This window comes from Coregonus clupeaformis, chromosome 16 (genome assembly GCF_020615455.1).
Source record: "Coregonus clupeaformis isolate EN_2021a chromosome 16, ASM2061545v1, whole genome shotgun sequence".
Lineage (NCBI taxonomy): Eukaryota > Metazoa > Chordata > Actinopteri > Salmoniformes > Salmonidae > Coregonus > Coregonus clupeaformis.
This window is the reverse complement of record NC_059207.1, coordinates 4,274,072-4,297,276: the sequence shown is the minus strand read 5'-3', so window position 1 is coordinate 4,297,276 and position 23,205 is coordinate 4,274,072. Positions and strand designations below refer to the sequence as shown.

At 44.9% G+C, this 23,205-nt stretch overlaps 1 protein-coding gene across 1 annotated transcript in view; it reads right to left on the bottom strand.

The window, feature by feature from the left end:
• Nucleotides 1–2,615: 2,615 nt before the first annotated feature.
• Nucleotides 2,616–23,205, bottom strand: part of chrnb1 (cholinergic receptor, nicotinic, beta 1 (muscle)) — a 28,040-nt gene continuing 7,450 nt past the window's right edge. Inside the window, exons 8-11 of the mRNA XM_041884092.2 lie at nt 21,524–21,747; nt 13,231–13,406; nt 3,982–4,129; nt 2,616–3,636 (exon numbers count right to left, since the gene is read on the bottom strand). Coding sequence (XP_041740026.1) covers nt 3,490–3,636; nt 3,982–4,129; nt 13,231–13,406; nt 21,524–21,747 — 695 coding nt within the window. The 3' untranslated portion in view covers nt 2,616–3,489. The remainder of the gene's footprint in view (nt 3,637–3,981; nt 4,130–13,230; nt 13,407–21,523; nt 21,748–23,205) is intronic.

Sequence of the window (23,205 nt, the reverse complement as noted above, 5' to 3'; positions counted from 1 at the left end):
CCTTCCTACAACTCTCTCTCCCTCTCTCCCCCTTCCTCCAACTCTCTCTCCCTTCCTCCAACTCTCTCTCCCCCTTCCCTTAACTATCTCTCCCCCTTCCTCCAACTCTCTCCTCCTTCCTCCAACTCTCTCCCCCTTACTCCAACTCTCTCCCCCTTACACCAACTCTCTCTCCCCCTTACCCCAACTCTCTCTCCCTCTCTCCCCCTTACTCCAACTCTCTCCATCTCCCTCTTCCTTACTCCAACTGTCTCTCCCTCTTCCCTTACTCCAACTCTCTCTCTCCCACTTCCTCCATCTCCCTCTCTCCCCCTTACTCCAACTATCTCTCCCCTTCCTTCAACTCTCTATCCCTCTCTCCTCCTTCCTCCAACTCTCCCTCTCTCCCCCTTCCTCCAACTCTCCCTCTCTCCCCCTTCCTCCAACTCTCTCCCTCTTCCTCCAACTCTCTCCCTCCCCCCCTTCCTCCAACTCTCTCCCTCTTACTCCAACTCTCTCTCCCTTACTCCATCTCCCTCTCTCCCCCTTACTCCAACTCTCTCTCCCTCTCCCTTATTCCAACTCTCTCTCCCCCTTCCTTCAACTCTCTATCCCTCTCTCCTCCTTCCTCCAACTATCCCTCTCTCCCCCTTACTCCTACTCTCTCCCCCTTACTCCAACTCTCTCCCGCTTACTCCAACTCTCTCCATCTCCCTCTCCCTTACTCCAACTATCTCTCCCTCTCCCTTATTCCAACTCTCTCTCCCCCTTCCTTCAACTCTCTATCCCCCTCTCCTCCTTCCTCCAACTCTCTCCCTCTCCCCCCCTTCCTCCAACTCTCTCCCTCTTACTCCAACTCTCTCTCTCCCCCTTACTCCAACTCTCTCTCCCTCTCCCTTATTCCAACTCTCTCTCCCTTACTCCAACTCTCTCTCCCTCTCTCTCCCTTATTCCAACTCTCTCCCCCTTCCTTCAACTCTCTATCCCTCTCTCCTCCTTCCTCCAACTCTCCCTCTCTCCCCCTTACTCCTACTCTCTCCCCCTTACTCCAACTCTCTCCCCCTTACTCCAACTCTCTCCATCTCCCTCTCCCTTACTCCAACTATCTCTCCCTCTTCCCTTACTCCAACTCTCTCTCCCTCTTCCCTTACTCCAACTCTCCCTCTCTCCCCCTTACTCCAACTCTCTCCATCTCCCTCTTCCCTTACTCCAACTCTCTCTCCCTATTCCCTTACTCCAACTCTCTCTCTCCCACTTACTCCATCTCCCTCTCTCCCCTTACTCCAACTATCTATCCCCTTCCTTCAACTCTCTATCCCTCTCTCCTCCTTCCTCCAACTCTCCCTCTCTCCCCCTTCCTCCAACTCTCTCCCTCTCTCCCCCTTCCTCCAACTCTCTCCCTCTCTCCTCCTTCCTCCAACTCTCCCTCTCTCCCCCTTACTCCTACTCTCAACCCCTTACTCCAACTCTCCATCTCTCTCTCCCTTACTCCAACTCTCTCTCTCCCTCTTACTCCATCTCCCTCTCTCCCCCTTACTCCAACTCTCTCTCCCTCTCTCTCCCTTATTCCAACTCTCTCTCCCCCTTCCTTCAACTCTCTATCCCTCTCTCCTCCTTCCTCCAACTCTCCCTCTCTCTCCCTTACTCCAACTCTCTCTCCCTCTCTCCCCTCACAACTCTCTCCCTCTCTCCAACTTCCTCTCCCTTACTCCAACTCTCTCTCCCTCTTACTCTCTCTCACTCTCTCTCCCCCCTTACTCCAACTCTCCCTCTCTCCCCCTTACTCCAACTCTCTCTCCCTTACTCCAACTCTCTCTCGCTCATTATTTCTTACTCGTTTGACCCTGCTCCTGTGGAGGTAAGATAGCGAGCCTGGTGGGGGTGTTGCCAGAGAACACAAACAGGTCATAAATCTGAAACAGGTTCAGACCTCTGAGTTGAGCGGACATAGCTGGAACCTGCCCTCCTGCCTGCACTACTCCCAATATAAACACAGTGGAGGGTGTGTGTGTGTGTGTGTGTCAGTCAGTTATTCGTCCACTGTCCCATAATGCCACTGTGTTGGACACCCTGAGTAAGTCCCAAACTACACCCTATTCCCTATGTAGGGCCAGGGCCCATAAGGCTCTGGCCAGAAGTAGTGCACTGTATAGGGTGCCATTTGGGACACATCCCTGTTGTTTCATCTGTGTATGTTGACAATGACACAGTTCACATTGTTTAGTCAGGTGGCATTGACCACAGAGGTGAATGAAGAACTGAAAACATACACAAATTGCCCATTGCAAGATACAAAGAAGACAGTTCTCATGTCCACTGCTGTCACTTGTGTATGCTGGGAGGGTGTCTCTCATGATTCTCATTCATATACTTTCTCTAAATAACAGAAAGTATCTAACATATAACCTAAACATCTCACTGTCTTTATTTTAAAAGTGGAGGCCAGGCCAGTACAGACAGTAGTGTCCAGTCCAGTGGTCCCAGAGGACTGACCAGTGTCATTAACGGAACTAAGGTCCAGCAGTTGACGAGGCCTCTCTCTCTCTCTCTCTCTGTCTGTGTGTGTATGTGTGTGTGATTCTCCATTATTTCGCACGGCACGGGGATCACATTCTGACAACAGTTGGAGCCTTTGATTTGATTCTTCTCAGATCTTTATTTTAAAAAACTAACCAAAAGCACGACAAGCTCAACAGACAGGTGTGTGTGTGTGTATGGGAGATATGGAGATGGAAAGAGAGAGAGAGAGAGAAACAGAGAGTGAGTGACTGAGATAGGTGTGTGTGTGCGCCTGTGGTACAGAGTTCTACAGCAATGGGAATTCCACAGGCTGTTGGTATAGCTGGTGAATACTGTGTGTGTGTGTGTGTTTGTATGTGTGTTTGTATGTGCTATTCTACTCCTGAATACAATAATAGACTTCACACACACTAAAATACACAACGGATGACCAGAGGTACATACAGTATATATGGCAAACACACATTCTCACTCTGGTAAATTAAATGCATACACTTGGTATTTTATAGTATCTGGTTTTCACGGTCTTTATCCTCTCACCAAACATATAGCAATCAATAAATATATAGTAGTAAATCCAGGGCCCGTATTCAGAAAGCGTCTCACAGTAGAAGTGCTGATCTAGGATCAGTTTTGCCTTTTAGAACATAATGAATAAGATTCCAGCGACTGGGGGGGACCTGATCCTAGATCAGCACTCCTACACTGAGACACTTGATACATTCCGCCCCAGAACTACAGCAATGTCACACTTCAGCACAGCAGATCTAGAAAAAGAAACCCTTCCATGTACAGTATACAGTAGCTATGTCCAAGGCATCGCTGGTAAGAAAAGTGTAGAGTGGAGTAGACGATCTCGCTACGCATGTCTGTGTTTTGGTGGCTGGGGCAACTGTCAAGGCTTCTTGGGTTTCAGTGAGGTAAAGTTTGGGATCTTGTGTGTGTGTATGTATGCATGTGATCACGCATACGTGGAGTGTGTCCCCCACGTTAGGGGTACTTGAAGGGGTCGCTGGGGGTGTGGTTGAAGCTGGCGTCAGCGAAGATGCCCAGGGTTCCCACAGTAGTGAAGACCACAAAGATCCACAGGAACATGCGATCCACTACCATGGCTACGTACTGCCAGTCCTCCCTCAGCTGGAGGGGGAGGGAAGAGGGGGAGGGCGAGATGTGGGTGGAGAGGGAAAGAAAAGGGAAAGAAGAGAAACAAAGAAGAGACAAAGTAAAGGGATAGAGAAAGAAAATAGAAAAGGAATGAATAACAGGAATAGATAGATATCAGTGAAGGAGAAATAGACTGAGCTATAGGAAATGTACAGGCTAGAAGCTATAGATATCTAGACTTTCCCTCCATCCACTCAGCCCATTCCCCGACCCTATATAGATCTTCAATATTCTCCAGAAGATGGAGAAATTGTAGGGGAAACTAAAGACTTCAAATTAGAAAGCCCAACCCAGGCAGGTCCCACACACAGCACTCACAGCAGCAAAGTCCTTATCAGCTTGTAGTTGCTCAGCGATGTAGGTGATGGCCTCGATGGCAGTCTTGAGCTCCGGAGGCAGAGTGAGGTAGTGGCTGGGCCCGTCGATGAACTTCCTCAGGTCAGTACACATGCCCTCAGACTGGTACCTAGACATAAACAAGAGGCTGAGGCAAAAGATACTAATGTCCAATTCCGAATAAACTACTACCCCCGATTCCCTACATGCCTATGCCGTTTTGTGGCTCTGGGCCTGTATTCATAGCGTCTCCGTACTGATCTAGGACCAGTTTGCCTTTCCGATCCTAGATCAGCACCCCTACTCCGATACGCTTCATGAATACGGGCCCTGAAGGCAATGGTAGGAGTAGGCAAAATGGGGTACATTTCTGCCTCACTACTGTATCAGGGATTGCAAGGTGGACCTATGACCATATTGCTAAAACTTCAATCTTCTTATCTTTTCATATCTACAGAACTGCATAGTGGGTACAGGGGTTGATTTGAGAGAAGGGAAGGGCAAGGAGAAGGAAGGGGTTAAAACTAGTCCAAATGTCATCACCCCACAGAGCAAGCAGGCAGAGATGTGCAGACAGGAACAAACTCCACATAGCTCATCACTAATTAAAAGCTGTGAAATACCAGCCTGCTAACGACAGTCTGCACTTCCTTCCCCTGTATGTTGAGAGAGAGAGAGCGAGAGAGAGAAACTCCCTCTCCTCTCATATTCTCCCTCAGCTCTTTAGCTAGACCTGAGCCTTTTTCTGCTGACAAAGCTGTTCTGAAGAAGTTGGGTTGCCATTTGTTATGATGGCTTGTCGTGGGTTATGGAAGGTTACTAGCTATAACGATGGGTCGACACAGCTTTACTGTGAGTTGCCTTGAGCAAAGAGAGCCCTGGTCAAAAGTAGTGCACTATCTTGTGAATAGGGTGCCATTTTAAACCCCTAATCCTGGACATATTGAGATTATTCTACTAATGGACCAGGTGTGGTCTCTTCTCTCAAGTGGCTGTATCCTAGCATCTGTTTTGTTCTGAAACAGCCCTCTCTGTTGCTGTAGCCCTTTGGAGACTGGAAGCTGTTAGTGTTGCAGTTCTCTGTAGCTACCACCAGGAGTCAGCATGGTGCTGTGTCTTCAGCCTGGCTATGGTGTGGTCCTAAAGCATCTCCCTGGCAAACAGGCAGGTCTTCTATCGTTCTCTGTATTCTCTCTGCTTGGTATTCCAGGCAAAGCCTGGCTTTACAATGCAGCGGTGCGTGTGTGTGTGTGTGTGTGTGTCTGTGTGTGTGTGTGTCTCCTGGGCCGGCGAGGCGAGCAAATCGCCACTGACCTCAGCAGCTCCTCTCTCTCTGTTTTCTCAGAGAGATTGATGCGGAGGCATGGTTCTGGGATGAGCTACCTGACTGAAGGGGAAAGACTCCTCTCTTCTCCTCCCTAGCTCTCCTCCTCCTCTTGGTCCCCCTCTCACAGCGTCACTTCATCAGGGAGATGTAGACGAGTAATCAGCGAGACTAATTAAACTAAAACCGGCCACCAACGGTGACAAGACACACACTAAAACCAATTAAGAAGGCCGGGGGGGGGGAGCGCAAGGGGTGTAGGGGGGCGTGGGCAGAGAGATATTGCTGCCTCATCGAATCGCTCTTAATAGTCACCTCCATCTCTGAATCGCAGAGTCCCCCCCACACATGCACACCAGGTCTAATGTGTCAGAGGAGATTTGCGCTGATCATCATTATTTTAGCAATGATTTTCTCACTCTCCCTCTCGGCCTCGAACTTCAATTCCCTGTGAGTCGATTTAGAGAGGCGGGAGACCGTGCCTGTGGTTAATAAACCTGTAGACGCCTGCCTGGTTTTCTATGTGTGAGTGTGTGTGCGCTTGCGTGCATGACTCTGTGTGTGTATGTGTCTGTGTGCGTGTGTGTGTGTGTGTGTGTGTGTATGTGTATGTATGTATGTACAGTGAGGGAAAAAAGTATTTGACCCCCTGCTGATTTTGTACGTTTGCCCACTGACAAAGACATGATCAGTCTATAATTTTAATGGTTTATTTGAACAGTGCGAGACAGAATAACAACAAAAAAATCCAGAAAAACGCATGTCAAAAATGTTATAAATTGAGTTGCATTTTAATGAGGGAAATAAGTATTTGACCCCTCTGCAAAACATGACTTAGTACTTGGTGGCAAAACCCTTGTTGGCAATCACAGAGGTCAGATGTTTCTTGTAGTTGGCCACCAGGTTTGCACACATCTCAGGAGGGATGTTGTCCTACTCCTCTTTGCAGATCTTCTCCAAGTCATTAAGGTTTCAAGGCTGACGTTTGGCAACTTGAACCTTCAGCTCCCTCCACAGATTTTCTATGGGATTAAGGTCTGGAGACTGGCTAGGCCACTCCAGGACCTTAATGTGCTTCTTCTTGAGCCACTCCTTTGTTGCCTTGGCCGTGTGTTTTGGGTCATTGTCATGCTGGAATACCCATCCACGACCCATTTTCAATGCCCTGGCTGAGGGAAGGAGGTTCTCACCCATGATTTGACGGTACATGGCCCCGTCCATCGTCCCTTTGATGCGGTGAAGTTGTCCTGTCCCCTTAGCAGAAAAACACCCCCAAAGCATAATGTTTCCACCTCCATGTTTGACGGTGGGGATGGTGTTCTTGGGGGTCATAGGCAGCATTCCTCCTCCTCCAAACACGGCGAGTTGAGTTGATGCCAAAGAGCTCGATTTTGGTCTCATCTGACCACAACACTTTCACCCAGTTCTCCTCTGAATCATTCAGATGTTCATTGGCAAACTTCAGACGGGCCTGTATATGTGCTTTCTTGAGCAGGGGGACCTTGCGGGCGCTGCAGGATTTCAGTCCTTCACGGCGTAGTGTGTTACCAATTGTTTTCTTGGTGACTATGGTCCCAGCTGCCTTGAGATCATTGACAAGATCCTCCCGTGTAGTTCTGGGCTGATTCCTCACAGTTCTCATGATCATTGCAACTCCACGAGGTGAGATCTTGCATGGAGCCCCAGGCCTAGGGAGATTAACAGTTATTTTGAGTTTCTTCCATTTGCGAATAATCGCACCAACTGTTGTCACCTTCTCACCAAGCTGCTTGGCGATGGTCTTGTAGCCCATTCCAGCCTTGTGTAGGTCTACAATCTTGTCCCTGACATCCTTGGAGAGCTCTTTGGTCTTGGCCATGGTGGAGAGTTTGGAATCTGATTGATTGATTGCTTCTGTGGACAGGGGTCTTTTATACAGGTAACAAACTGAGATTAGGAGCACTCCTTTTAAGAGTGTGCTCCTAATCTCAGCTCGTTACCTGTATAAAAGACACCTGAGAGCCAGAAATCTTTCTGATTGAGAGGGGTCAAATACTTATTTCCCTCATTAAAATGCGAATCAATTTATAACATTTTTGACATGCATTTTTCTGGATTTCTTTGTTGTTATTCTGTCTCTCACTGTTCAAATAAACCTACCATTAAAATTATAGACTGATAATTTCTCTGTCAGTGGGCAAACGTACAAAATCAGCAGGGGATCAAATACTTTTTTCCCCTCACTGTATGTATGTACAGTGGGGAGAACAAGTATTTGATACACTGCCGATTTTGCAGGTTTTCCTACTTACAAAGCATGTAGAGGTCTGTAGTTTTTATTCAGGGTACACTTCAACTGTGAGAGACTGAATTTTAAAAAGAAATCCAGAAAATCACATTGTATGATTTTTAAGTAATTAATTTGCATTTTATTGCATGACATACAGTGGGGGAAAAAAGTATTTAGTCAGCCACCAATTGTGCAAGTTCTCCCACTTAAAAAGATGAGAGTGGCCTGTAATTTTCATCATAGGTACACGTCAACTATGACAGACAAAATGAGGGAAAAAAATCCAGAAAATCACATTGTAGGATTTTTAATGAATTTATTTGCAAATTATGGTGGACAATAAGTATTTGGTCAATAACAAAAGTTTCTCAATACTTTGTTATATACCCTTTGTTGGCAATGACACAGGTCAAACGTTTTCTGTATGTCTTCACAAGGTTTTCACACACTGTTGCTGGTATTTTGGCCCATTCCTCCATGCAGATCTCCTCTAGAGCAGTGATGTTTTGGGGCTGTCACTGGGCAACACAGACTTTCAACTCCCTCCAAAGATTTTCTATGGGGTTGAGATCTGGAGACTGGCTAGGCCACTCCAGGACCTTGAAATGCTTCTTACGAAGCCACTCCTTCGTTGCCCGGGCGGTGTGTTTGGGTCATTGTCATGCTGAAAGACCCAGCCACGTTTCATCTTCAATGCCCTTGCTGATGGAAGGAGGTTTTCACTCAAAATCTCACGATACATGGCCCCATTCATTCTTTCCTTTACACGGATCAGTCGTCCTGGTCCCTTTGCAGAAAAACAGCCCCAAAGCATGATGTTTCCACCCCCATGCTTCACAGTAGGTATGGTGTTCTTTGGATGCAACTCAGACAGAGGAGCCTCTTAAAGAAGAAGTTACAGGTCTGTGAGAGCCAGAAATCTTGCTTGTTTGTAGGTGACCAAATACTTATTTTCCACCATAATTTGCAAATAAATTCATAAAAAATCCTACAATGTGATTTTCTGGAAAAAAAATTCTCAATTTGTCTGTCATAGTTGACGTGTACCTATGATGAAAATTACAGGCCTCTCTCATCTTTTTAAGTGGGAGAACTTGAACAATTGGTGGCTGACTAAATACGTTTTTTCCCCACTGTAAGTATTTGATACATCAGAAAAGCAGAACTTAATATTTGGTACAGAAACCTTTGTTTGCAATTACAGAGATCATACGTTTTCTGTAGGTCTTGACCAGGTTTGCACACACTGCAGCAGGGATTTTGGCCCACTCCTCCATACAGACCTTCTCCAGATCCTTCAGGTTTCGGGGCTGTCGCTGGGCAATACGGACTTTCAGCTCCCTCCAAAGATGTTCTATTGGGTTCAGGTCTGGAGACTGGCTAGGCCACTCCAGGACCTTGAGATGCTTCTTACGGAGCCACTCCTTAGTTGCCCTGGCTGTGTGTTTCGGGTCGTTGTCATGCTGGAAGACCCAGCCACGACCCATCTTCAATGCTCTTACTGAGGGAAGGAGGTTGTTGGCCAAGATCTCGCGATACATGGCCCCATCCATCCTCCCCTCAATACGGTGCAGTCCTCCTGTCCCCTTTGCAGAAAAGCATCCCCAAAGAATGATGTTTCCACCTCCATGCTTCACGGTTGGGATGGTGTTCTTGGGGTTGTACTCATCCTTCTTCTTCCTCCAAACACGGCGAGTGGAGTTTAGACCAAAAGCTCTATTTTTGTCTCATCAGACCACATGACCTTCTCCCATTCCTCCTCTGGATCATCCAGATGGTCATTGGCAAACTTCAGACGGGCCTGGACATGCGCTGGCTTGAGCAGGGGGACCTTGCGTGCGCTGCAGGATTTTAATCCATGACGGCGTAGTGTGTTACTAATGGTTTTCTTTGAGACTGTGGTCCCAGCTCTCTTCAGGTCATTGACCAGGTCCTGCCATGTAGTTCTGGGCTGATCCCTCACCTTCCTCATGATCATTGATGCCCCACGAGGTGAGATCTTGCATGGAGCCCCAGACCGAGGGTGATTGACCGTCATCTTGAACTTCTTCCATTTTCTAATAATTGCGCCAACAGTTGTTGCCTTCTCACCAAGCTGCTTGCCTATTGTCCTGTAGCCCATCCCAGCCTTGTGCAGGTCTACAATTTTATCCCTGATGTCCTTACACAGCTCTCTGGTCTTGGCCATTGTGGAGAGGTTGGAGTCTGTTTGATTGAGTGTGTGGCAGGTGTCTTTTATACAGGTAACGAGTTCAAACAGGTGCAGTTAATACAGGTAATGAGTGGAGAACAGGAGGGCTTCTTAAAGAAAAACTAACAGGTCTGTGAGAGCCAGAATTCTTACTGGTTGGTAGGTGATCAAATACTTATGTCATGCAATAAAATGCAAATTAATTACTTAAAAATCATACAATGTGATTTTCTGGATTTTTGTTTTAGATTCCGTCTCTCACAGTTGAAGTGTACCTATGATAAAAATTACAGACCTCTACATGCTTTGTAAGTAGGAAAACCTGCAAAATCGGCAGTGTATCAAATACTTGTTCTCCCCACTGTATGTATGTATAAATGGCCTCCAGGGAGGGTTAAAACATGTTCTCAGACACTAAGCTATTCATTAGGTCCTCATGTTATGAATACCTGGGGGGCTGCTCTTCTTCAGAACTGAATGAGTTAACAGTAACAGTTCACCTTAGGGTACACTAGGGACAGACAATGTCACCAGAGGTGAGTCTTCCCCAACAGATTCATGAGAAGAGGCTGTGGCTATGTCCCAAATGGCACCCTATTCACTACATAGTGCACTACCCGCTCTGGTCAAATGTAGGGCACTATGTAGGGAATAGGGTGCCATTTGGGACTCAACCTAGGTCACTACTTTCACCAAGTAATCTGAGATCTGTGATAGGGGTGCAACTTCTATCTCACAGCCATCTTTACCATCAGAATCACAATTAGAATGATTTAAAATCATTGAATTGCTGCAAGCATTGGCTGGAGGGAGTTTTCACCATTGTTACATCCATGATGGGGAGAATGGGTACACTTAATATGGCCGCAGGTCCAATCCATCACATCACAGACACAGGAATGGAATTCGAATGGGAATGTATGTTCTAGGATTTTAAATTCTATACCAATGCAATGACCTTCCAATAACCTTCAAATTACCATAGAGATAGTTAGAGGATTCAACTTGGATATAACCCACTTTAGCATGGACATTGCCATTGAGGGTTCCACCAGTTTGAAGTAGTCAACTGGGTGGGGTTGGGTTGGGAGTGATCTCCCAAGGATCAGAGCATGGTCTTCTTCTTTAAATAGGGTGCTATCAAAGAGTTTCTAAACCCAGAGGCGCAACATCGTGAGACTTCCAGGAATGCTTACGAAACAGACCAAGCAGACCAGGCCGGGATTTGGGGTTTGAGAATAATTAAAAATTATTCCTTAGTTGTTAATTTTTTCGAAATCTAAAAAAGGCACAACCTAGATTTGTGCCAATGTCTTAAAGATGCACTATGCAGAAATCGCTCCGCCATTTCCTGGTTGTTAAAATTCTAATAGTTAGCCTAATTTCAGTTTATGTGACAAAACGAGCATGTATATTATAGAGCAGTGGTCACCAAACGGTCGATCGCGATCGGCTGATCATTCCTAGTTGATCACCAAACATTTCGGTAAAAAAACTAAGATAAAGCCTATTTTGGGGGGGCACTGTTGGCAGTAGGTGCACTTCATTCAGCAGCCCTAGCGCCGGGAAGGCAAAGTGTTCCCATTTTTAACCATTTCATGAGAGCAAATCAAGTGCACCTATAGGCCTACCGCTGGCCAATCAGATAGCTCAGAACACAGTGTCTGCAGTTTCCTAGAGCCATATACTTTAAAAAGAAAACCTTGAATGCACAGCAAAGTTGATACTGTGAGATTTCAAAACTTTTAAAAACATGACTAGAGAGAGACTCACTGAATACAGCAAATAGTTGCTGTTTATAAGTAAGTTAATATTTAGGTTGTTATTCAGCACTGTCAACACTCTGTTAAAGCCATAAAATCCTTGTTCTTCCTACTTCCACTCGCGCTACAACCAGCACTGCAGCTGCAATGAATGAGTAGGAAAGTGAATCGATAGGCTTGCATTATTTTTAGCGGCTTGGGTCTATTTTAATAGAGGAATATTTCACTTTCTCTGGTCATAGGAGTAACAACATGAATTGGTGCATGAGGCTGAAATAATGCAGTGCAACTTGAGTTTCGCCATCAGCTGGAAGACTGTGTCCCCTTTTCTCAGCGGAGGGAGGGAGGAGAGCATGTCAATCTGGTCCACAGTGATTTTTTTCCAGTGCGTAAAATTTGGCTAGATTGAAAATGTATTTCAACGGGCATTTCACAATCAGACATAATGGTCGCCTACCTTTTGGGATTTACATTGGAGATGTGCAATTTTTTCATGGTTCTAGATTGATTTTAAGCATTTTGAACGAAGAGCCGTTTGGGAGCCAAATCAGCCAGCTCACCGAAAAGACTCACTACCCTCCCTCCCCTCACACTGACCATCATATGCAGGCCATCGGTCCAGTAAAAAAAAAAAAAAGCTAATTATTATGCTCACTCAATTGTGCCTCACAAGTAATACAACAAATGTTATATTGACAGTGTGATCATAAACCTACATTTTAAAAATATCATATAAAAATGGTCTGAGAATAACTTTGGCAGGGCAATTCAAGCGTAGCCAATATGCAGTTATTATGTATTGGGCCTATAGCCTACTGCACAAACCTCATTGCTACAGAACTGTTTTTAATTAGTTAATGTTGCATATGCTTACTTTCTTAAGTCATGTCTAAATAAAAAATCTGAGCGGTAGATTTCGGCTTGCATTTTGACTCAAAGTGATCTTGACTCAGAAAAGGTTGGTGACCACTGGTGTAGAGAATAATTCATTGTACCCTCTAAACCGCTGTGAAATATATTTTCCATTACCAACACTATTGTATTTTCAGCTGTTTGAAGCTGCTGTACAAAACCGAAAGTAAAAGACACAAAAATGAAACTTAAGAACGGGAACCATAGAAATAGTGCATAGAAGAGATCTACCGCTTCTTAGACTTGCTTTCAATGAGAATGACAGATCTATAACTCACATTTCTATGTGAATTTGGTCGGGTCGCCCAAAAAGTGACATATTGCAGCTTTAAGTTAGTTGAACATGTTATTACTCCAACCTTGAGAAAGTGAAAAACTGACACATTTTCAATTTAGTCAAAACTTTATCTAGAGGGAGTGCCTTGATTTGACGGCACTGCACATGCGCAGTTTGGCACAAAACGACCGTTAGACCCAATGATGTGTTTCTACGCATGAGCTTAGCTAGCCAACGTCGCCATGACATAGCCTACAAGTGTGATTTGGGACTGCTATTGGATTTACCGACACCAATCACCAATATTAGCATTACGCTTTTTTCAAACAAAAATAAGAAAATTGACTACTTTAAAATGGAGATTGCCTCGATGGCGCTGCCCATGCTGTTACAGACGCCATGATGGCACAGATACAAAGATGAGACCTCTTTCCATCTCTATGGTGTTGGGCTAACATTTGACCCCCCAGTGAGCTGTAACCCCTGACCTCTCACCTGTTGGGTTTGGGGAAGAGGAAGCAGGTGTTGGGCTTGCGTATGAAGTACTCGTCAGCGGCGCGGCTGATGGCCATGTTGTTCTTCTCCCTCCTGGGGGGCTGATCCAGGGAGAGGGGCATCTCCACCTTGGGCCGCAGCATGCCCAGGTAGGGGGGCAGCATGTGGATGAAGATCTGGAAGGAGGGGAGAGAGAGAGAGAGAGAGAGAGAGAGGGAGATTAGCACGGCAGGCAGGCAGCATAAAATTCATTGAACTACAGAAAAATACCTTTATTTTTTTTTACTGCATGGGGGTAATCAGTCAAAGTAATATTCAGTGATATTCATGGATTTGAACAACCTTCATGGCTTTCCATAGACCTACTATCAGTAATGAATGTTTCATTGGATATGTCTGTATAAATACCTTCAGAAATACCATGAATCAGCATGTTATTATCAGCAAGGCTGTTGACCAGCTGTTGCTTCCGCTAACTCTACTTCTATCTCGTGTGTGTGTCTCTCTCTCTCTCTCTCTGAATGGCAGCAGGTAGCTGGTTCAAATAACCGAGCTGACAAGGTGAAAAATATGTTCATGTGCCCTTGAGCAAGGCACTTAACCCTAAATTGCTCCAAGGGGCACCGTACTACTATGGCTGACCCTGTAAAACGCGTGTCAAACTCATTCCACGGAGGGCCAAGTACCTGCGGGTTTTCGCTCCTCCCTTGTACTCGATTGATGAATTTAGGTCACTGATTAGTAAGGAACTCCCCTCACCTGGTTGTCTAGGTGTTAATTGAAAGGAAAAACCTAAAGCCAGGAGACACTAGGCCCTCCACGGAATGAGTTCAACAGCCCTGGTCTAAAACAACATTTCACTGCACCTATCCAGTGTATGTGACAATAAAACATCTATATACACTGAGTGTACAAAACATTAGGAACACCTGGTGACTATCCAGGTGAAAGCTATGATCCCTTATTTATGTCACCTGTTAAATCAAATCAAATTTTATTTGTCACATACACGTGTTTAGCAGATGTTATAGCGGGTGTAGTGAAATGCGTGTGCTTCTAGCTCCGACAGTGCAGTAATATCTAACAAGTAATATCTAACAATTTCACAACATAAGAAAATATACATATATGGACAAGCAATGACAGAGCGGCATCGACTAAGATGCAGTAGAATATTATAGAATAGAATGCAGTATATACAGTTGAAGTCGGAAGTTTACATACACTTAGGTTGGAGTCATTAAAACTAGTTTTTCAACCACTCCACAAATTTCTTGTTAACAAACTATAGTTTTGGCAAGTCGGTTAGGACATCTACTTTGTGCATGACAAGTAACTTTTCCAACAATTGTTTACAGACAGATTATTTCACTTATAATTCACTGTATCACAATTCCAGTGGGTCAGAAGTTTACATACACTAAGTTGACTGTGCCTTTAAACAGCTTGGAAAATTCCAGAAAATTATGTCATGGCTTTAGAAGGTTCTGATAGGCTAATTGACATAATTTGAGTCAATTGGAGGTGTACCTGTGGATCTATTTCAAGGCCTACCTTCAAACTCAGTGCCTCTTTGCTTGACATCATGGGAAAATCAAAAGAAATCAGCCAAGACCTCAGAAAATACATTGTAGACCTCCACAAGTCTGGTTCATCCTTGGGAGCAATTTCCAAACGTCTGAAGGTACCACGTTCATCTGTACAAACAATAGTAAGCAAGTATAAACACCATGGGACCACGCAGCCGTCATACCGCTCAGGAAGGAGACGCGTTCTGTCTCCTAGAAATGAACGTACTTTGGTGCGAAAAGTGCAATCAATCCCAGAACAGCAGCAAAGAACCTTGTGAAGATACTGGAGGAAACAGATACAAAAGTATCTATATCCACAGTAAAACTAGTCCTATATCGACATAACCTGAAAGGCCGCTCAGCAAGGAAGAAGCCACTGCTCCAAAACCGCCATAAAACCTCCAAAAAAGCCAGTTTGCAACTGCACATGGGGACAAAGATCGTACTTTTTGGAGAAATGTCCTCTCGTCTGATGAAACAAACCATTTTTGTATGGACTTCGCTTTGTGCACGGGGGCATTGTCATGCTGAAACAGGAAAAGGGCCTTCCCCAAACTGTTGCCACAAAGTTGGAAGCACAGAAACGTCTAGAATTTCATTGTATCCTGTAGCGTTAAGATTTCCCTTCACTGGAACTAAGGGGCCAAGCCCGAACCATGAAAAACAGCCCCAGGCCATTATTCCTCCTCCACCAAACTTTACAGTTGGCACTATGCATTCGGGCAGGTAGCGTTCTCCTGGCATCCTCTAAACCCAGATTTGTCTGTCGGACTGACAGATGGTGAAGTGTGATTCATCACTACAGAGAATTCGTTTCCTCTGCTCCAGAATCCAATGGCGGCGAGCTTTACACTACTCCAGCCGACGCTTGGCATTGCGCATGGTGATCTTAGGCATGAAGCTCCCGTCGAACAGTTATGGGCTCTATGCACGCATCACTTCCGCATTGGCGTAAGGATGATTGGGCATTTCCAGTTACCGGAAAAAAAACATTAGACAGTGACAGTAGACCGTTATGATGGCAGAGATGAAGGTGTTTGCTGGAGTTGCCTAAAGTATCTGTTAATAATATACGGAGGGTCGTCCGGACATCCAGTATGACACCACGTAGCAAACTGGATAAAGGCTTCAAATTTTACGTTTCTTCTTTTCTTTGCAACTTTGAAGGTAATATGCTAACGCTAGCTAGCCTGAGCTAGAAGCCTTGCTTTGGTGTTTTAAGTCATGACTCATGACCTGCTTCAGGTTAATCATGCTTTAAATAAAGTTTACTCATGTGTATATACCTCTCACTTCATGTGTTTGTACTTTTATGAAAGTATCAGGTAAAAACAGGGCTACAAATGAGATCTCCTGAGTGGCGCAGTGGTCTAAGGCACTGCATCGCAATGCTAGCTGTGCCACTAGAGATCCTGGTTCAAATCCAGGCTCTGTCGTAGCCGGCCGCGACCGGGAGACCCATGGGGCGGCGCGCAATTGGCCCAGCGTCGTCCAGGGTAGGGGAGGGAATGGCCGGCAGGGATGTAGCTCAGTTGATAGAGCATGGCGTTTGCAACGCCAGGGTTGTGGGTTCGATTCCCACAGGGGGTATAAAAAAAGAAAAAAAGAACAAAAAAAAAGTATAATAATAATGTGACTAAAACTGTAAGTCGCTCTGGATAAGAGCGTCTGCTAAATGACTTAAATGTAATGTAAATGTAAATGTAAATGTAATCTCTGTGAGAGCCCACTGCTACCGCTCAATGAAGAAACTAAAGCCACCACACCAGCTGAGAGTAGGACTAGATTAAGTGACACGTTCAAAGTTCTGTTGAACTTGTTCAAGGTTCCGTTCAACACATGTTTTACTCGTTTAATGTTACCACAGCTTTGATTGCCATTGCTAAGAGAACACTTTAGAACTTTAGTGGTTTTCACGATAGCTGAACAGTGGTAGCCTAATACAGACCAGGGTAGCTGAGTGGGAATTGCCATGCTTTGTTGTTGGGTCTGTTGTAAACAAATTGGAGTTTGGTTTGAAATGTAAACAATAATGAGATTGCTACTTTTTCCTGACTTGATAACTGCAATGACAGTAACATATTCCACTCAGCTATTCTTCAAACTGCTGTTCTTCAAACTCAAAACTGTCCTTTCATCTTTACTTCTTTCTTTATAAACATATGGCCCAACTTCCTTGCTTTTGTACTTGATGTTTCTACTTTTCAAGAGGAAAAAAACTAAGACGAATTGCATCTGGCAGACACTGTACATTGCGGCACACAGCAGTGATGGCTGGAAGAGCTGTCATCCTGTTTTTGAAAGGACACTTTTGTACGTTTACACGTCATCGTGTTATAAGTCAAGACAAAGTATTACAAGTAAAAACATGAACATAAACATTAAGATAAACAACAACAACAACGAAAATGTACCGCTTCGGATGTTTTTGATGACAAGCATTCAATGCTAGCATACGGTAGCACAGCATTCTACGATAACCGGAAGTTTACATCCATCCTGAGATTTAACCGGAAATACGTAATGCTCGCCTGTAACATATCGCCTATTGTGCTGACGTTGCTTCCAGAGGCAGTTTGGAACTCGGTAGCAAGTGTTGCAACTGAGGACTGACGATTACTTTTACACGCTACGTGCTTCAGCGGTCCCGTTCTGTGAGCTTGTGTGGCCTACCACTTCACGGCTGAGCCGTTGTTGCTCCTTGACGTTTCCACTTCACAGTAACATCACTTACAGTTGACCGGGGCAGCTCTAGCAGGGCAGAAATTTGACAAACTGACTTGTTGGGAAGGTGGCATCCTATGACGGTGCCACGTTGAAAGTCACTGAGCTCTTCAGTAAGGCCATTCTACTGCCAATGTTTAACTATGGAGATTGCATGGCCGTGTGATCGATTTTTTTATACACCTGTCAGCAATGGGTGTGGCTGAAATAGCCGAATCCACTAATTTGAAGGGGTGTCCACATACTTTTGTATATAAATAACAATAATAAACTGATAATATTTTCTTACAAATACACCATATATTGTTGGAAGGCAGTGTCCAGTCTACTGTGCACTACTCCAGTGTCAGACTCAGATATACACTATCATTGAGTTTGCACTAAAGCCGACCTTCTCGTTCTGTGTGTGTGTGTGTGTGTGTGTGAATGTGTGCTTGCATTTCTGTGTGTGTGTGTGTGTTCGCATGTGCGTACTTGTGTGTCCACTCAAATCACTCAGACACACACACGCAAGCGCACACATACAAACATAAGCGTGCGCTTGCATGTGTGTGTGAATGAGTGGACACACCGTAGAAAACTATTTTTTGCATGACTGAGTCTCAATGCATCAGCCCTCTCACTCTCAAAAGTAGTCGTCTCAGGGAGGAAAATTCAATCAGGTGCCAGTAGAAAAGCTATTGGTGCAGCGGACTGGGAGTGTCTATATGTGTCTCTGTTTGCAGATAATGGGACTCAGATAAGCCTAGAGAGAGATTGGCCGTGTCCGAATACCCGTACTTGCGTACGCATTTTGGGTATGCGGAAATAGAACCTTTTATAGTATATGACATTTCTAAAATGTAGTATACTTTAAATGCCAGGATGTCATACTCATTTTGGCTTTTTATCTAGTAGAATTCACTGCACACTATTGAGGAAGAGAATCGTCTTTCCAGACCCATGTGTGTTTGACAACAGCTGATAATCAGCTGAGGGACTCGCTGCACTAAAATGAAGGAATGGCGAGAATCAACACAACTGTGCATTAGATGACACATTCTCAGTAGGATGAGACTAGTATGCTGATATGTGTTGCTTACTGCATTCGTTTTTACTAAACAGTACGTGCTAAATAGTATGTAGTACGATAAGTACACAGTATGTCGTTTTAGTAAGTAGCAGGCAAAACAGATTTCGGACACGGCCACTCGTGTTTTCTCTTACGCTCTGATAGAATAGGAACATTTGTTTGTTTTTTTAGACGATTGATGTGGTGCTCTCCAACAACACGGCTAAGGAGGTGTGTGTGGGGATTGGATCCCTGGTTGGTTAGACTGGCAAGAGGCAGTTTTTCGCCAAAGCTGCCAAGCGCCGACATCAGAGAGCGTCCTGGAGAAAGAACTATCAGACAAGAAGGGCCTGCCAGCACACACGAGTACATACGAATGCACGCAGACAACTCTCTCCCAGCTCGAGATAACATACTTCAACAGGAGGAGGAGGAGTATGTACCGTTAGGGGGTCTCTTGTCTTTCTCCACCCATGGCCTTAAACAACCCCAGATTTTATTCATCTTTACCAGTGTTCTGTTACATCACGCACAGTCCTTGGCTATGTTCCCCAAATGTTCCACTGAGGTCAACCGTTAAAGTTCCCATGTATTAGTCCACCGTGGCCAGTGTTTATCAGTGGTGACTGCTGGGAGGAGATATCGGAGGACAGGCACACTGTAACACCTGAGATTGATGAATGGAAAGGAATTAAACACATTATTTCCATGTGTTTGATACCATTCCAGGTATTCCAGCCATTACAATGAGCCTGTCCTCCAGAATCACCTCCCACCAGCCACCTCTGATGTGTATATAAAGAACGGGGCTCAGATAACATACTTTCTGGAAAGATCCACTGTTTCAGAATGAGGGGTGCTGTAGCTCTGCTGGTGTTGCTGTTCTGTCTGTCTGGTGGGCTCAGGGACATAGTGGAGGGGTCCAAGAGAATGACATCACTCAACAAGGTCACAGGACCGAAGCTACAGAGACAACCCAACCTGACAGCTGAGCTGAGAGCGCTGAGAGACATGGTTTTGGAACAGAGAGTGGAGCTGAGGTACATGGAGGCCAGAGTTACAGCCAGTGAGGGAGAGGTGGAGGAACTGAAGAGCGAGAATGCCGTTTTAGTGAACAAGGTGGTCGAGCAAGGAGTGGAGCTGAGCGTCAGACTGAACTGCAGAGCCACAAGAACACAGTGGATCAACTGACAGGAGAGGTGGAGGAGCTGAAGAGAGAGAATGCAGAAAGGCCAAAGGTGGCCTTCTCTGCTGCTTTAGGCAGTCCAGTGGGACCCTTCAATGCTGACACCTTTCTGGTCTACACCAATGTCATCACTAACATTGGTAACGCCTACACCCCTGTTACAGGGGCCTTCACAGCACCAGTGAGAGGGCTCTACTACATTAGATTCATTGGTATGGTCAACCGTATCTCAGCAAAGGCCAATGTAGTATTGCTTAAGAATGGTCAGCATATAAAAGCGGCAAATGACTACAATGGACACAATCAGTATGTATCCAATGCAGTGATTCTGTTGCTGGAGAAAGCATATGTGGTCTCCATACACCTTGACTCAGGCTGCAGACTCTATGATGATTTCAATAAACATACCATCTTCAGTGGCTCCCTGCTCTTTCCTATGTGATAGGAACACCGTATTTGAGGGTTAACTGATTCGGTGGATGTCACATTGAAACTAAGTGCATTCCTGAATTTTACAATATGCTGTTTAAATCCCTCTCTTTCTCTCTCTCGCTCTCTTATTCACATAAACAGACTATGAACTGTGCACTAACCCACAATGCTCCTAACCAATTAAGACTAACTGTCATCCTTGATCTAATGTGTGATGTCACAGTGAGTAGCAAGCATATGTGTTAGTGAACATTGATCTCTGCTATATCCAGGGTTGGGTCAATTTCATTTAAATACAGTCAGCTTAGGAAGTAAACTGACATTCCAATTACATTTTTTCTAAATGCTTGCTACTCACTGTGACATCTCACTGCTTTTGCTCAATGCTTTTCAAATGAGTTTTTTATTTTCTTTATTGGATTTGGAATTTCAGTTTACTTCCTGTATTGACTGAATTGAAATGGAATTGACCAAAACCCTGGATATAGCATGTCACTCTGTCCTATGTGGCATTCCCCATTCACTCAGTTGGTAGAGCATGGCGTTTGCAACGCCAGGGTTGTGGGTTCGATTCCCACGGGGGGCCAGTATGAAAATGTATGCACTCACTAACTGTAAGTCGCTCTGGATAAGAGCGTCTGCTAAATGACTAAAATGTCAAATGTAATATGCTAACCAGCTAACGAATACTTCAGCACCATATTCCTGTCAATGGGTCTCTCTGCTCCGGAATGAGAACTCCTCAGGTTAATATCTTCTAGTTGTTGACACACACTCACTTTTAGAGGAGGAGAAAAGGCAGAGGAGAAACAGAGGGAAAAGGAGGAGAAAATACTATATAGGGTCTCTCTCTCTCTCTCTTCTATCATCCATTTCCGTGCCATTTCCTTCTATTAAAACATGCACATTTTCCGGCATAGCCATGGTGATTGTTCAGCCATTCAATGATTGGCGGGCGGTGGTGGTGGAGCAGTACCGAGGCGATGTAATTAGCTTTAAATAATGTAGAGGCCAGAGCCATTGGTGTTTAATATGCATGCAGGTGCACGTCCGGACGGACGCACGTACACACACACACACGAGCATGTACGCGCACGTTCAACACGCGCACGCACATACACACCTTCCTACCCGCCTGCCTGAGACTCCCAATACTAAAACCTTTCTTCCCTTCTATTGTTTTCTTCTGCATTCCTCCTCCAACCGTCATAAATATTCATGAGCTTTAGCGTTTTCAGAGTCTCGTTTACTACGAGTCACGGAAAGGAAGGGAGAGAGGAAGGGAAAAAAAAAAAGATATGGTATTCCAACAGGGCCGCCCAATCTCACCTTGCGGACCCACATGGGCATGTGGTGTGTGGAGGGGGACCGGTGGTGCAGGTTGAGGACCACCACACTGAGGATGACTGAGACCGTGACCAGGATCATGGTGAACATGAGGTAGTTGACAATGATGGGGACACCCAGGGAGGTCTCAGGGACCTTGTCAGCCAGCAGCAGCAGGAACACAGTCAGGGTGAGCAGCACGTTGATGGACAGACCCATCTTCTCACCTGGACAGAGAGGTGGAGAGGGAAAGGAGGACACACAGAGAGATACATAGATTAACAACATACAGAACAGATATTATACACATAGGTTAGAGAGGACACATATAGATAGATCTATATATACATTGACAATATACAATTTAGACATGGATATACACACACACACTTTCTCTCCCCCACACACACCCCATCTCCTCCACCCTCCTCCTCCTCCCCCCCCAGTTGCTACCTACACAGAGGACACCCAGCGTGAGACCCGTGGTCAGGTTAATGTGGTGCAGAGCGGCTCTATAGAGCCTAATAGGAATTAAGCCCTTAAATCATTTGTAACGTGTCCTTAGTCAGGCCTACTGAGCGTGTGTGTGTGCGTGTGGTTGAGGGTGTGTGTGCAAACGAACGTGCGTGTGTGTAGTTAGTTAGTTAGCAGAAGGGAGAAGATAAAAGGATTGTGTTTTAACAGTAGCTGGCCCATCGTGTAATTCATCAGTTAATGACCTGTAATGGGGGATTCATCGCACGTTCCCTTTCTCTCAACTCAAAAACCACATGGAAACAGGATATATTTTTACATTACTGGTTAGAGGACAACCTGTATACCCCAATCACCTACATATTGGGAATGTTGCATTATGATACAGGGGTCACCAAAACAGAAAGAGAGGCACAACACTGCTTTGTCAATCACTCAAAGATTATCACATTGAAATCAATAACGCAAGAGGGGGGAGATGAGGTTGCACATCCTGTTAAGACTAACACAGCTCAAAAACCACACGGAATCTGGGAATAATGTGTACATCACTGGTTAGAGGACACTTCGTAGAAGACAGCTAGCTACATTTTGAAGTGTTGCATGTTGATTCGCGGTAAGTGTAACGCAATACTTTTTTTGTTAATCACTTCCATCGATATCACGCTGAAGTCAATAGAACAGGGAGCAAACGATTGGGGTGTAGCGCTGTTTAAACTAAGGTTAAAGTATTCAAAGGCCACACGAAAACTTGGAATAACCTATACATGGCTGGTTAGATGAGAACTTGTAGAAGGCTTATATCTAGATTTTGGAATGACGGGTGTTGATTTCGGGAGGCTACCATCACAGAACAGGGACTAAAACACTTTTTATGTTAGTTAACTTCAACGAATCACGACCCGCCATAGAATATCAACAGTGTCAACGTTTGGCTGCCATTTAACATTTAACATTTTAGTAATTTAGCAGACGCTCTTATCCAGAGCGACTTACAGTTAGTGAGTGCATACATTTTTTATTTAAGTGATAGTTTGACTGTCAAATCAGTGTATTGGTACGTGGTCAGTGACTTTTATAGAGAGACCGACCCCAAATTATCGGTGCCATTTGAGAAATAAAATTATATAGTTCTAAGTCACAAATATTTCTCACTTGTTTTCAAAAGCAGGCGCTCTAGACTAGTGTCCACAGGGTCAGTGCAGCAGGCT